The following is a 16,803-nucleotide window of genomic DNA, read 5'->3' as shown; positions in this document are numbered from 1 at the left end:
ATGGTTAAGTTGGGTGTCACTTTCTGTGTGCAGGATCCCTTGCAGAATCTTTTGTAATGGTGGCTTTGTGGTCACATATTGTTTTAGTTTCTGCTTATCATGGAAGACTTTTATTGTTCCATCTATTTTGAATGATAGCTTTGCTGGGTAGAGTATCCTGGGGTTGAAGTTATTTTCATTCAGTGCCCGGAAGATCTCACCCCACGCTCTTCTTGCTTTTAATGTTTCTGTTGAGAAGTCTGCTGTGATTTTGATGGGTTTACCTTTGTATGTTACTTGTTTTTTCTCTCTTACAGCCTTCAATATTCTTTCCTTAGTTTCTGAACTTGTTGTTTTAATGATGATATGTCGTGGAGTAGTTCTATTTTGATCTGGTCTGTTTGGTGTCCTGGAGGCCTCTTGCATGTGTATGGGAATATCTTTAGATTTGGGAAATTTTCCGTTATTATTTTGTTGAATATATTATGCATTCCCTTCGCTTGCACCTCTTCTCCTTCTTCGATGCCCATGATTCTCAAGTTTGGTCTTTTGATGGAGTCAGTGAGTTCTTGCATTTTCTTTTCACAGGTCTTGAGTTGTTTAATTAATAGTTCTTCAGTTTTTCCTTTAATTACCATTTCATCTTCAAGTTCTGAGATTCTGTCTTCTGTTTGTTCTATTCTGCTGGATTGGCCTTCCGTTTTGTTTTGCAGTTCTGTTTCGTTCTTTTTTCTGAGGTTTTCCATATCCTGGCTGTTTTCTTCTTTATTGTTGTCTATTTTTGTCCTGAGTTCATTTATCCATTTATTCATTGTGTTCTCTCTTTCACTTTGGTGTTTATACAGTGCTTCTATGGTTTCCTTTATTTCTTCTTTTGCTTTTTCAAATTCTCTATTTTTATTGTCTTGGAATTTCTTGAGTGTCTCCTGTACATTTTGGTTGTCCCTATCCAGTATCATCTCTATAAAATTCTCATTGAGTATTTGTAGTATGTCTTCTTTTAAATTATTCTTGTGAGCTTCATTGGGTCCTTTGGCATAGTTTATCTTCATTTTGTTGGAGTCTGGATCTGAGTTTCTGTTCTCTTCATTCCCCTCTGGTTCCTGTACTAATTTTTTGCTGTGGGGAAACTGGTTTCCTTGTTTTTTCTGTCTTCCTGTCATTGTCCTTGGTGTTGTTACTGTCCCTGTACTGTGTGCAATTAAGTATTTTCTAGCTTGTAATAATAACAATGGTAATATTGAGAATGGAAGAGTGAGCTGAGATGGAAAGCAAGAAATTAAAGAAAAGGGGAAAACAAATATACAGACAAGAGGGAGAAAGCAGAAGAAGGTATCAGACAAGAGAGTTTCAAAGGTATAAACAGGGAGTGTTAGTGTACTAATCGACAGTAAGCTGAACAGACAATAGAGAGACAGAGAGAGGATTGAAAATCAAAGATAAAAAAATAAAAAATAAGTATATGAAAGTAATATCTATTTATAAAAATGAATTAAAATAAAATGTAAAATAGAAAATTAAAAAAAAAAAAAACAAAAAACAAAAAACCAAAAACTTCCAAGTTTATATGCAATGCAGTTTCAGTCTTAATAATTTGGATGTCCATCTCAATCTCCAGTCCTGGAGTTGGTGCCTCAGATGTTGTTCTGTAGTTGTCTCATCAAAGGGGATGCATAAAGTAGAACAAAACTACACACTCACACACACACAGAGGATAAAAAAAAAAAAAAAACCCACCAATTGTCCCCAGTTCAAATGCAATACAGTTTCAGTAAGTTTTTCGGCTTGCAGGTGTAATTCGGTTGTTCTCTCATCAAAGGTAGGGAGAAAAAGAAAAAAAAAAAAGCGTCTGGAGGCAGTTCCGAGAGTGGTATCTGCAACTGTGGCTTGCCTGCCTGCTGCTCTCCGCCTGTAGCTGGCGGCGTTATTTATGCAGATCTCTGGGGTGAGCTAGCACTCACCTGGTCCCACAGGCTTTGTTTGCTCAGAGTTCTCCTGTGCGGGGGAGGGGGGCCTCTGCTACAGGCTTTTCCCTTTCCAAGCACTGGGAAAGGTGACACTGCCCAGCGTTGTCAGGCCTGCGTGTTTATTTACAGTTCACGTGGGAAGTGGGTCTTCCCTCCTCTCACAAGCATCCCGCTCCTGGTTGCTGGGCGCGCCCCGCTCCCGCCAGAGCCTCTCCGGCCCGCCCGGCTCGTTTATTTACAGTCCCGGGAAGGGTTCCCTTCCCCCAATCTTCAGCGCTCAGGGCGCCCCACCCTCTTTCCAGCGTGTCTTAACTGTTCTTACTGCTTAGTACTCAGTTTCTCTTTTTTTCCCGGGTGGACGTCAGTCTGTCCAGGGGGCTATGCTGCTCTGGCCCAGGCTTGTCTGTGGGGGAACCGTGGTACCGCGAAGCTCACCTGGTCCGCGTCTTCCCAAGCCATATGGGCGCCGGCCACTGGCGGCCCCGGGGGCCTCCTCGGTTCTCCGTTTAACGTGAAGTGGAGATTCTCTGTGCCGGCTGGAGGTGTGGAGGAGTCAAAGTTATGCCTTTTCTCGGTGATTATGCCTGCAAAGTGTGTCTCCAGCGTCTCTCCAAGATTTCACTATAGGAGGGTCGCTTTCTGCTTCCTACCTCTAGCCGCCATCTTGGAATTCCCCTTGAGTCATTTATATTGTAACATATGTCAGACTTTCTTTCCTTTTAAGGCCAAATTCCCCAATCTCTTTGATGATTGTTGCTGCTGATTAACCGGTTCAGCCACAATGATGGCACAACGTCGACAGAGGATAATGACGCCTGTCGTCTCAGGTAACCCTCACAAAACCCGGGAAGAGGAACTGTCTGTCTGTCCCGCCCCACGAGATCTGCTACCGTAGTCAGCGTTGTCCTTCGACCCCAGCTCACCAGCGAGGTGACGTTCACCACGGCAGGGATTTCCGCTGTGGTCTATGCTCTCCTTCATATGCAGACTTTAGATCTTGGGCAAATGCAGCAATGAGGTTGGGCTTGGATCACATGACAAAGGGAGAGCACATATGGGAGATATGGCAACAAATAGAAAACACTCCAGAGGAACTAATACAGAAACCTTAAAGCAACAGAGGTTAACATGAAAAGGTGATCAGGAACCAGTGTAAAGATCAGTTAGAGATGAATCAATTTGGGTTGTAACACATTTGTACATGAAAGCAATGCCAGGAATCTTTCTGTATAGCTATCCTTAACTCAACTAGCAAAAATGCTTTGTCTTCCTTATTATGCCTATGTCTTCTTTTCAACAAAATTAGAGATAAGGGCAGTACAGGTTCTGCCTGGAAGTGAGGGGAGAGAAATGGCCCAAACAATGTATGCACTTGTGGATAAATGAATAATGAAAAATTTAAGAAGAAAAAAATAGTGAACAAAATCTTTGTTGCTGTATGAATACATGAATGGTTAAAATAGAAAAAAAAAAACTAAGCAGCAACATAAGTATACTTTTATTTCTACACTATATTATTGATATTGGGTTAATACACTGCAATATCTTTGAAGAATCACAATAAAATCTAGATTGGAGAAATACTGGCTCATAGAACTAGATCTAATGAGTACACAGCAAAACACCTGCTACTTTCTCTTTCCTTTTTCTCCCTTTAAGTCTCCTTTTTAATGTTTTTGCTTGCCATGAGGAAAATTTAGCAAAATAATTATTCACCAAATAATATCAACTTACATGAATATTGGTTATAGGCAAAAGATAATTAATTTCATTCTATGATAGTATATTGTCTTTGCAGTTGGCTTGTTTTCTGTTACATAGAGTATATTTTGTGACTAGATAAAAAAAATCCCTTTGTCCTTTGCAAATTACTCTTTCATTATATTCATTGGAAATAAGTCACTACAATGTGAAGACACTGAATAGTGACTGCTTTTTTCTTCTTATAGTAGACATGAGTGGATTTTGTTCTACACGGTAAAATCTTAGCATCTATAGTAAGTTGATATTAACATACCAGTAAGTGACATTTTATCTAAACATCTGCAAATAGGCAGATTTAGGATTACCAGATAAAATGTAGGATGCTCAGTTAATTTGACTTTCAGATGTACAATGAATATAATTATTTTAATATCAGTGAGTCCTCATACTCATATTAAAGTACACATACTTATACTAAAATAATTATTCTTTGATCATCTGAAACTCAAATTTAGCTTATCTTTTCTTTGCTAAATCTTTCAACCTTAGCAGAACATGAGATGTAAAATGTTTAGTTATCTAAGTTTTGGTTTGTTGTTTCTTTTGGTCTACTTCATGCCAGTTTCATGATTAAGACAAAATATTTTGCTAGTTTTAGCTATCTGTTTCATATGGTGGAAATATGAAAACTTGATACTTCTGAAGAATATAGAAAAGTAAGGTTTTTATATTATATGACCATATACCATACTTTTATTTTGTTTTTACTCTTGATTTGAATTTTTCTCCTAAGCAAAAATGGAACCTATACTCAATTAAAAAGCAAACAAATCAAATAAAACATAACCCAAACTAAGCATACCTAAAGAACTCAGAAAGCCACAAATAAACACACCATCTTTATTACACTGGTCATCCTCTAGAACCAGCCTCTCTGTTCTGGGCAAAACACTGGTTGAGTCATGGGACATACACTTTGAGTCCTAGTGCTATCCTTACCAGCTCTATGGCCCTGGCAGGTGTCTTAACTCCTCCCAAGACTCCCTGTTCTTATCTATCAATGAAAGGGCTTGAAAGATTGATAGCTAAGGTCTTCTGCAGACCTGAATTTATAGTAGTTCATGGTTTCAGCTTCTGATTCCTGGCCGATAATTATGTGTTAGTGTCACTCATAAGTCTTGTGCTGCTTGTGCTAGTCACAATAACCAAGTTTTGGAAACAGCCAAGATGCCCCACTACTGATGAATAGATTAAGAAAATGTGTTATTTATACAATATGGAATTTTACTCAGCCATGAAGAAGAATGAAATCTTATCATTCATAAGTAAATGGATGGAACTGGAGAACATCATCTTGAGCAAGGTTAGCCAGGCTCAGAAGACCAAAATTCGTTATGTTCTCCTTCATATGCAGACTTTAGATCTAGGGCAAATGCAGTAGTGTTGTTGGACTTGGGTCACATGCTAAGGGGAGAGCACATACAGGAGGAATGAGGTTAGGTAGGAAACCTAAAACTTGAAAGTGGTTGATGTACCCACTGCAGAGGAGCTAATACAGTAACCCTAAAACAACAAAGGTCACTATGGGAAGGTGACCAGGAAGTAATGAAGAGGTCTGGTAGAGATACATCAATTCGAGTTGTAATACACTGTGCATGGAAGCAATGCTAAGAAGCTCTCTGTATAGCCATCCTTATCTCAACTAGCAAAAACGCTATGTCTTTCTTATTATTGCTTATGTGTACTCTTCAACAAAATTGGAGAAAAGGGTAGAACAGGTTCTGCCTGGAAGTGATGAGGGTGGGGGGAGAAGGAGAGGGTGGGGAACAAGTTGTTAGAAATGGCCTAAACAATGTATGCACATATGAATAAATGAATAAAGGAAAAAAAGTAAGTCTGTGTGGCTTGATTAATTTTGCTTGCTTGTTTTGTAAACTTTGCTGTTTTTATATTGTCATTCCTCTTTATTCAAATCGATTTAGTCTTCACCTTTGATAGGTGCAATGATGTCATTCATGCAAAGTAGCAATTCAAATTTAAATCCAAAAGAAATCTCTTACTAATATACACACTTAAAGGCTAGGTCTGTCCTTTGAGTGACATTAGCATTTCTCCCTGAGGATTCCCAGGCTCATTCAGAAATTTCATGGTAGAATTAATAAGGTGTTTTCCATGGGTGCAATTTTCATGGCCCAATTATAAACCAATCTTTTAAAGAGAATTGCAGAGTGTGAAAAGAAATGTATGTAGATGACAACTTTAGACACTAGGACAGTGCTACATAAAAGAGATGTTTTACACTGTAACATAGGCTCACATAATTTTTCCCATTTGTATTGCTACATGGAGTGCCCTAAGTGCAGTTCTGATTCCTAATAGTTATTTAAAGAAAAATAAAACTGTAGACATCATCTATTCTCCCCCCTCCTCTTTCTCTCCCTTCTTCCTTCTTAAAAAGGGAGCCAGCCCTGGTGCAGGTAGATGACTGGCACAAAGGTAAACTAGTAAAAAAAAAAAAAAACTAGTTAAGGGAGAGATGGGACCATGTAGTAGGTACTTTGTAGGTATAACTGCTTTTGTACAATAAGCCCTTTGTGGATTAGACCTTCCTCAGATAGATTTCTGCTATATAAAAGGGATTGGAAGACACAGTGTGGTTGTGGGGTTGGGTGAGAGGAACTTACTGAGATGTAATTGGAAGATAGGATGAAGTAGGAGACCTGCCTGGAATTATATTTACATTTCAAAATGCTAATTCTACTTAGGTTGTTTGTTGCACCTTGATGGGAGAGTCATGGTGGTGAGAGAGGAGGAGCTGTTAGAAATTATGGGGTGTTTAAATCCTTCCTGTACCATGTCTTGGCTGTGGCACTGCCTGTGAGATAAGATGTTTTGTTTTATTCCCATTGTACAGATTGTCACCTTCTGGTCAAAAAGCATTTTGTTGACTTACCAAAGGTTGCAGAGTAATGAGGAAAATTCAAACTCAAGTCTATCAGACAGGAAAATCTGCATGTCCCATGTGTTACACCATGCTAATAGGATGGGCACATGATGCAACAACTTTGAAATCCTTGCTGGATGAGACACTGAGCTTCAAAACACTGTGACTGTATTTGCTGCATGTAGTCACATATCTTTCTGAACTTTCTAATCTAAATTAAATTTCCTTAAAATCACTCTGAAAAAGTATGCTAATGCTATATGTCTCTGTTCAAATTGATTGAAAGAAGAAAACAAGGCAAGATTAAAATGGAAAATAAAGCCTATTGCTTAAGTAATAAGTTATTCATTTTTAAATATTCAGATTGACCCAATTCTATTTGTTGGTTTTAAAATAGGTCTATGTTTTCCTTCTGAGAAAAGCTTTTCTATATAAAAAAAAAAATGTTCTTTCTCCTTTATAGGTTTCTTTCTTGCCTCAACAAAATAATAAATGCCCTTTATTTTATTAATTAATTTATCTATTTTACTTAGAACTTCTTATAATGAAACAGTCTCAAAAGCTTAAAGTGGGATGTAGATGTGAAGGTCAATGTATAAGATTATCAGCTTTCAACCACATAACCAATTCAATTTTCTATAAGATCATCCCAATATACAAATATCATGACAATAATTTTTAGTGAATCAAATATATTTGGTGCCAGACTCAGATGCCAACATATTGGTAGAGTAAACAAAACAATGGCATAGGAGTTCATTTGTTCTCAGCTCCACTCCTAACTGACTTATGACTTTAGGTAAGTCACTTAAATTCTGTAAGGCATGCTGTGCCTATGCTTTACATATATTGCCAACTCTAAATTCTCCTTTAAATTCTAAATTCTTAAAAACTCTAAATTCAACTTTTAAACTCAACTCTAAATTCAATTTTTCATTAGAATTTGAAATTTTGATTCATTGACTGGTTTCATAAACCAGATATTTCCATGTCAATATTTTAAATGGTATATATTTCCAGTAGCTACTAGGGACAATGCAAAGGCCCCTTATTTTTTTGTCAGTGGTTCTCAAAATGTTGTGCCCAAGCCTCCAGCATCAGTATCACCTGGGAACTTGTTAAAAGGGTCAATTCTCAGGCCCCACCTCAGACTCACCAAATCAGAACTTCTATGGATAGTACTTGTGTTTTAATAAGTGCCCCAGCTAATTGGGAACCACTGTTTTCTTATAATAATATTAAATAACTATTTTAAAGAACATAATAATTCCTACATTATTGGACTGATCTCTTCACAACTCAATGTCTGCCTTGTCTGTATTCACAAGGAACCCTTAAACAGAAGAGAGGACCGACAATGGATGATTCAGAAATTAACAAACAAGGTGGGTTATACCTCCATTTTCTGATGAAACACTTTCTATTCATGTGTTTCTTGCATCTTAATGTCTCTTGCATCTTCTCATAGATATTTTTGGACTGAGTATTTTCAAATAAGTTCACATTGAGTAATTATGGATGAGTAATGAACTGGCATCTAGAAAATAAGAAAAACATCCCTTCAAAAATTCACAAGCCTGTAATCCAAGAATTCAGGAGGCTGAGCAGTATGGCATCTCATGAGTTCCTTACCAGCCTGATACCCTATCTCAAAGATAGAGAGAGGGGGAGAGGGAGAGAGAGAGAGAGAGAGAGAGAGAAGAAAGTATGAAAGAAGAAAAGAAAGAAATGAAGGAAGAAAGAAGGAAAAAAAAAGAAATCCTACTGTTAAATATCATGGGAAACTCAGGTATACCACAACACAGAGTAAGGCATGAAAGAATGCTCCCAGAAGAGTAGAAGTGATTGAATTGATATTAAAGCAGTAATTTGAGGTGTCATGGTGGACACCAAAGGTCATGGTGTTTTATTTATTATTGCAATTATATGAGCAATAAAATTGCAATAGGCAACAGGGTCCATGCGGTTTTGTCAGCCTTCCATGTGGTACTGCTCCCCTGATCAGCACTTCTGATTTCCAGGGGCTTGAGTCTAACAAGCAGTCTCAGCAATACACAGATTAACACATTTGTCCAAGAAAGAACAGTTTCAAGCTGGAAGTTGTTTTTAAAGATGTGTGACTTTGTTCTTTACCAAAGTGGAGATTGTGAGATTCTTTTTATCAATTCCACATGGGTTGTCATCTTGGCACAAATCAATTGACTGGGGGGTCTGCAATCATTCCTCAACTCCTGAAACAAACAAAGGTGGATTCCATTATTCTAGGCCCCCTAAGGATCAGCCCTCTTCAGAAGCATTCAAGAAAGAAGGAAGCTTCAGGTTAGAAGACTGCATGTTAAAAAGCTGTTTATTAAAAGGGCTGCATGTTGATTAGAAAGTAAGAAACAAAGCTAAAATGCTCTTGCATTTTCACATGCATTAATTGTGCTACTATCTTTGGCTCACAAAATAGTATGTTATAAAGACTGAAGTGACCATCTTAGCATGTTGAAAATGCCCATTATTAATATGGATTAAGAAACAAAAGTGAAGTCACCTAGCAATAAGTTATGCCTATCAAAAGATTTGTTATCTTTTATTCATACTCCAACAACTTTTGAATAATAATTTCTGTGGTGCTCTTGAGTGCCTTTCTACTGGTTCTGAACTTTAATGTAATCCTTCCAATCCTATAACATCTCTTTTTATATTTATTTTACATTCAATAAAATGAAACAGCTGGAAGTCTTCGTGTTACCTCTTACTTATAATTCATCAGTGGAATCTTCTTAGTATGGTCAGCCAAGTATGTACTACTCATATGTATACTGACAACACATACTGTTCACCCCCTGTCCTCTGAGTTCTGAGCTCCCTGCTCTTCTCTGAGATGTGCAGTTCCCTGAGTTTCACTCTTTACATTACATGTGTCACTCAACCAAGAGAAAGTCCTTTCTTTCACTTTGCCTAGGAAACCCCATACCACAGCTCTCACAATTTTTATTCTGGAGAGCCTACCCCATGCTCCTAAATTGGATCCTGATCCTTGCCATATGCTTTCAAATAATCTTATAGATTTGCCTTAGAGTAATTATTTCATTAATGCCTGTCTTACAACATAGAGTCCATTATTTGTTCATCAATATATCCCAGCACTTGACAGCCTGCTTGCTTGGCTTATCATGGGCAATAATCACTGCCAAATTTTTAGCAGAACATAAGATTGGATATGTTTTAGAAAAATAATCCTTGTAGTAAGTTTGGAGGTCAAACTGGAGAATGGATTGATTAATAATGGGGAGTTCTATTAGGGAACTGTTGCAGTTTTTCAGGAAGGAGAAAGGAAGAAAAATAGTCAATTCATTGTCTATGTACTCACTTGCCAAATATTTATTGAGTGCCTACAATTCTATATATCAGATAATATACTGGGTGCTAAGGCAATAAAAGCATTCTGTTTGGAAAATGGATTGTGGAGATGTTAACAGCCCTGGTGCAGCCTGCGATCAGAAGATTTCCAAATGCTTTGTACCCCACTGGGAAGAATCCATGGCAGGACACATAGGTATAAATGGAGTTTATTAAAGTTAGGAAAGGGAAAGACAAAGGGAAGCATGTTGAGGCCCAGGTGGAAGTAGGAAGCCAAGAGCAAGTGTTTCTGCCTTTTGGGTGGTTTTAAAACCTATGATATGGCTGGGGATGTAGCTCAGTGGTTAAGTGTTTGCCTGGCATGCACAAAACCCTGGGTTCGATCCCCAGTACTACAAAAAAAAAAAAAAATCCTATGATAATCTATGGGAAAGGGAAGAGATTCCCAGCCAATAATCAGTGATTGGGGAGGAGCATGGGTGCTTAGCCAAAGCATGGGTAGTTTTTTTTCTATGAGCCCCAAACTTTCCCTACTTTAGCCTGCCTCAGATTCCCCATGAAAGACAATATTCCAAAAATTTATTTGGGGGGGGTTGCTGAGGGGGTGGTCCATCTTCAGTATCTGTTTCAAGCTGACAAGGAGCAGTGGACCCTACCTACAAGGAGGAAATTGTCTCTCCTATTTTTTCCTTGGGACTTATTTGGACACAAGATGTCTGAATTATTGTTTATTATAATTAAGGTTTCTCGTGGAGATCTGGGTTGTTCGTGGAGATCTCATTCATTTGTAGAGATCAACAGCCTTGTTGTCCCATGATTTGGGTCCTAAAGGCTTTCATTCTAGAAGAGATAAATCTGGTTTAGAAGGCATGACCAGAACCTTATAATGATAGGATCATCAGAAGGGGCCCTGCCAGGTATAGCAGGAAGGATAATGAACCTAACCTTTCATTTTGAAAAGTGATAGAGCCTTATGTTTACTTTGTCTATAGGTGTTTATATCTGTAGCTATTTTTAACTTTTAGATGGCTCTCTATTTTGGACTGCTCACTATAGTGGCCAGTTAAGGGCTGACTACATCTGGGGCCAGGTGTACCAGGGGGCAGGTGTTAGTCCAGTTAGAGAGTAAACATCAATGAGCCACTTCTGTACAGAAAGAAGACTCACAGTGTTCCCTAGGCAGAAGATAGATACCATTAAAAGTTATATTCCCTCTGCTTAAACAGAAGGCCTTGGCCAAAGACATGAGTTTGCCTTTTGCCAGAAGCCTAGAAGGCTTAAATATTAGAGCACCTGCATAAGAACCCCTTTTTAAAATCTCTCAGCTTTGGTTATATTTAGAGATCTGCAATAATTGACTCCATCTGGATCTGGAGAAGTCCCCTCATTTGTTCAGTCCTTTTGAACTGTTTTGTGTGGCTGAATGGCACTTGTTCTTCTGAGAAGTCAGGGGAAACTTACCACTCAGGGGTTGCATCATATTAAACTGTTCCTCTGAACAGCTGTCTCTCAAGATTTTGCCAGTTTGGCAGTTTTGTCCATCGGTGGGGGAGTGGCTTCTCCTGGAAAGTCCAGAAAGTCAGATTTTGTACCCCAAAGGAGGGGGAGTCGACCAGATAAATCAGTGCCAATGTGACCTTTCTGGCCAAATTAAGCAACAAAGAGACTTTTAAAAAATGGCTTTTAGGCTGGGCTTAATTAATTTAATTTCCTGTCCCATAGGTGATGTACCAACACATTTAAATTGCTGTAAAGTGTCAGCAGACAATAGTTAAAAAGCTTTACAAGGAAAATACAAAATGATCCCAATAAGAATATCTCTCCGCATTGACAGATATACACTTGTCAGAGTCATTTTCCATGGGCTTCTCTGTAAATGTCCCAATAGGACTAGAACTATAATGACAAAACTTAAAGTAACCATGGTTAATAGTTTAGCAATTAATATAATAATATAGTATTACTAAACTTCTCTCATTACAATTGGGAACATGTGCACAAACTTGTAAAAGAAGCTAAGACACTGTTTTGGTACAGTGTCTTTTTATAACTATTTTAGAAGGCTTATATACGTGAAGAAGACAAAGACACGTAATATATAAAGGAGCCAGTAGCAGCATCACAGTTTAAACCTTGAATTTTGGTTAGGTAAAGTAACAAGTTAGTGGTGGTCAGTACTGTATTAGCAAAAAAACCTAAATTCTCCAGTGGTTAAGGGAAGGCAGTGTCAGTAATTTCAACTAGCTCCTGTTTTGATGCTCAACTGCATATTATGTACATAAAACAATTTTTAGCTAGCCAATGCCAAATAAACCAATGTTTATCCAATGAACAGATGTCAGGCCTAAATGGCACAACTTTTAGCATTTGTCATAAAGAGCAAAAATATCAAAGACCTTATTAGATAGAATGTACCTTAGATAAACAAACTATAGCTATTTACATGTATATACTTCTAACTCTAAATGGTTTTATGACATTTAGATACACATATCAGGTACTAGCAGTATTAAAACTATTTACTTAGTTTAAACTTAGTTCCTTTACTGTTATCAGAAAAATACCTCAGGGTTTTTGTGTCTAACAAGAGACTAGTTTAAGCAGGATATAAAGAATTGTAAATGATCTTGAATGATCTATGAAGAGAACGAGTCATCCTTCTTATTTTTGGTTAGTAGGATCGAAGCATCTCCCAGTATTTAAGGATACAGCCAAGTGAATATGTTCCCCTATACTGACTGGTGGAAAGAGAGAGAGGGAAAATGGAGGGGGAGAATCCATTAACCTCTCTATCCCTGCATGAGGGCTCCTGAGAGGAATTCCCTGTGCTGGTTGGTGGAGAGTGAGAGAGAGGAAAAGAAAAGGAGTAAAGTTGCCCTTTAGTAGAAAGCAAGATCAATTCCAATATCTTTTGGGTGTCCCCCTTATATCTTGAAAGTCTCTTTTGCAGGTTCTCTAGACTGGACTTGTCTTAAAGGCCCTCAGCAGATATCTCTGTGAAACAAGCAGTGGAATCCCCTGACTTCCAAATGGCCAGTCTCTTGAACCCCTGCATGAGAGGTCCTAAGTGGGATGCTGATCCTGAATGCCATCTCAACTATTAAACCGTCAGAATTATTATGACAGTACAGAATCCAAATTGTTCCAAGGTAAGGTTGGCTGATACAAACCCATTGCTTGTGATCAGCTTTCACATCAGGCCATGGGGTTGTAGTTAGCTTGTAAATTTGAGCAGAATGGGGGGAAAAGTATAGCATCAAAAATCTGACAGTTATTTTGATAAAACAAAAACCCATTTTTAACCACACAGTAGTACTTTAAATTTTGACCTTAGAAAACTTTTAGGCAAACTGTAAACTATAATCAACCCAACACATATAAACATACAAGCTTTAAGACCTTAATTTGAATCTTGAAACAACCTTTGTAAAAACCCAAATTTAGATAACACTGTTTTATATAAAAGTCTTAGTAATTTTATACCTTAGAACACCTAGGAACAAAATTTAATTAAAACATCTTTTTAATAATAGCAATCTACAAGAACACATGGGTCAATAAACCTAATTATAAAACAGTTAAATGTAAATTACACATTTACATTTAAACTGGAATGGAACTGGAGAACATCATCTTGAGCGTGTTTAGACAGGCTCAAAAGACCAAAAATCCTATGTTCTCCCTCATATGTGGACTTTAGATCTAGGGCAAGTGCAGTAATTTTGTTGGACATCAGTCACACGCTAAGGGGAGAGCACATACGGGAGGAATGGGGATAGGTAGGAAACCCAAAACTGATAGCATTTTTGTCCCCACTGCAGAGGAGCTAACATGGTAATCGTAAACTGGCAGAGGCCACTATGGAAAGGTGACTGGGAAGTAGTGAAGAGGTCAGGTAGAGATGAATCAATTCAGGCTGTAATACACTTGTGCATGGAAGCACACAATAGAATGTGTGCTTCCATTACACTCACAATAGAATGAAACAGATTGAGATTATTATCTGTAAATTTCTTTTAGTCCTAAGGCAAGGAATATTTAGTCCTGGTTGGGATTAGAATTTTAGGTAATTTTTGAGATAGTTGTGCACATTAACTTTATAAAACTAGTTTAAGAACCATCCTAAAGACATCTGCACACTCACACATACACACAACAGACATACAGATGTTATAACCTAGGCATGCCAAAGATATAGTGTGCATAATGAGCTCAAAAAAGTAAAAATTAAGTGGCCATAATTGGTAGGAGACAAAGACATATACAGAAAATACACACAGTGGCACACAAAACAATCACATTAATTCAGAGTGTACTCTTAAACCATTTTTTGTCATTATCTTTAGAAGATTAGTCAGCTAGATGCCTAAGTAGTTTATAACAGATTTTTAACATAAATACTCTATTTTTGGCCCAATCTTTAACAGATTAATGTATCAAAAGCAACATTATAAAAACTATATTAATTTAGAGAATTTTAATCATAAGTTATAATTTTTTCTAAAAGATGGCAAGATGGCATCACCCATGAATTTTCCTATTCTTGGGGACTGGCAAGATGGCACTGGACATGTGGTGGCTTCATCATGGTGGCAGCACTCCCTGTGATCACATGACCTCTCCAAAGGGTCTCTCAAATGGAACATAAAGACATGTTACATGCAACATACAGGCTCAAAATAAACAGAAATTCTCCATCAATTACAGCAGGAACCAGTAGACTACTCAATGTCTCTCTTAACCACACAATGACCCAAACTCAGAAAAACACCCCAGGGCCAAAAGAATCCAAAACTAAGAGTTTCTTAGTAAATACTTTAACCTTAAAATCTGACCTCATTATCCTCACTTTAGAGACAAGGCCTGAGGTTGGTTGGGTGGGGCATGCCGTCTCAATCACAGGCTGACCAACATGACTGAAGCCTACCATTGTTAGCATGCTTCCTGGGCCATGTGGCTGCCTGGGCCCGGGAATCAGAAAGTGAGCAGAGAGAAGGGAGAAGGATGAGAGAAAAGAAAATGTGCAGACACATGACAACCACAGGAAAGAGGCAGCGACTACAAAAGACAATAACTAAAGCTTCATGTGCAATCCTGACTGCCCTCTCCACCTGGATGAGATGGTGAACTTGCGCCCTGCGTCACTGGCCACCACTGTAATTCTGCCCTTCCCAGCTGTGGACTTGGCCACAGCAGCTTGTGGGTGTGCATAGGCCCCACATTGTCTCATGCCACATGGGGCTGAGCTAATAAAGTGCATCTCATCATCTCCCAGCAGCATGCTCTGGGCAAAATGCTGATGCATAAGGAGCAGGGAGGAATGGCTTAGAAGAAAGCAAATCAATAAACATAGCATTTTACCTTTTTAACTACTCAGCTGGCTTTACCAAAAATGTTAACAGCACTGATGCAATCTGTGATCAGAAGATTTTCAAATTCTTCAAATCCCACCAGGAAGAACCCATGGCAGGACACATGGGTATAAGTGGAGTTTATTAAAAGTTAAGGAAGGGAAAGACAAAAGGAAGCATGGTAAGGCCCAGATGGAAGCCAGAACCAAGAGCACATGTTTCTGCCTTTTAGGTGGTTTAAAAACCTTTGATAACCTATGGGAAGGGGAGAAGGAGATTCTCAGCCAATAATCAATGATTGGGGAAGGGTATGGGTGATTCCCAGCAAGGGGAGGGTGGTTTCTGAGCCAAAGCTAGGTTAAAATGTTTTCTATGAATCCCAAACTTTTCCTACTTTTGCCTGCCTCAGAGGTAATTTAGAGATAGAATCAACAGGACCCACTGAGTAGAAGAAGAAATTCAAGATGAATATAAGATTTTTAATTCAGTAACTATATAGAAGGTGATTCTATTAAACCAATTTTAAGACTTCAGAAAAAATATGAAATCAGAACAAAAGGTAGAGAGCTCAATTTTGAGCATGCTGAGTTTGAGATGCCTGTCAGATTTCCAAAGGAAAGACCCTGTCTCGAACACCCAGCAAGAAAATAATGACTTCAGTTCCTCCATAATATAGTTTGCATATAAGGAAAACATAGCAATTTTAAAAAGGAATATAAAATAGCAATCTTATTGATTAGCAATAAATTAAATATTTACTACTCTATTGCTTCTTTGGTGCTAATTATAATTATATATAACATATTCCAGTGCACACAATTATACTTGTGAATATAAATTATAAAAGTATAAATTATATAAAATATATCTCTTTTTAAAATATATAAGTGAATAATATATTTTTCACCTTTTTTCTTTAATATACTACTCTAGCATTTGTCCCTTTCAAGCAGTGTTTAGGATAGTGCTTAGGGATGTATGTAAATAACAAGTACAATGATAAGTAGGTCTTTTACAGTAAGCTTCAAATTCTTAAGAGATCTAGGAAGTGCCTGAAACTCTAACCATGTAAATCTATGGCATATTGTGTGAGCCAAATCCTTTATCCAAAATGAGAAAGACTCAAGTGAGTGGCAAGAGGCACATGTGAGGCTTAAACTAACTGTAGGAAGACACAGGTGTGCACAGTATTAACATCCCACTTTGCCAAATCTTTAGTAGCACAGGAAGCTTGGGCCAAGCATGCAACAATATTGAAACAGACAAGTTTATCTGGTATCTGTTCTCACAAGTGCATTTGTTTTTTGTTCAATAAGTTATTGTTTAAATACTGGGCTAGAATATAATAAACTTTGGTTTGACCAGAGATATTTTCACTGAATTATTGGCTTGCATTAGGTTTTTATCTGTCCTCCAGTTGTTGAGCATTTTGATGGCTCTTATTTTAACGAGAAGATGTATGAGAATGTCTTCATACATTCAGTCAATAAAGTCCTATTTAGAAGCTACA

At 37.8% G+C, this 16,803-nt stretch overlaps 1 protein-coding gene across 10 annotated transcripts in view; it reads left to right on the top strand.

The window, feature by feature from the left end:
- Positions 1-16,803, top strand: part of Macrod2 (mono-ADP ribosylhydrolase 2) — a 2,131,419-nt gene that overhangs the window by 1,591,759 nt on the left and 522,857 nt on the right. Inside the window, exon 10 of one of the 10 annotated variants that reach the window (XM_074074316.1) lies at positions 2,671-3,985. The exons of the other annotated variants lie outside the window; for them this stretch is intronic. Within the exon in view, the coding sequence (XP_073930417.1) occupies positions 2,671-2,709 (39 nt within the window). The 3' untranslated portion in view covers positions 2,710-3,985. Of the gene's footprint in view, positions 1-2,670; positions 3,986-16,803 lie in introns of those variants that run through there. 10 annotated transcript variants of the gene reach the window in all.

The sequence above is a fragment of the Castor canadensis genome, chromosome 5 (assembly GCF_047511655.1).
Source record: "Castor canadensis chromosome 5, mCasCan1.hap1v2, whole genome shotgun sequence".
Classification (NCBI taxonomy): Eukaryota; Metazoa; Chordata; class Mammalia; order Rodentia; family Castoridae; genus Castor; species Castor canadensis.
The sequence above is the reverse complement of the archived record's forward strand: the minus strand, read 5'-3'. Positions and strand labels throughout refer to the sequence as shown.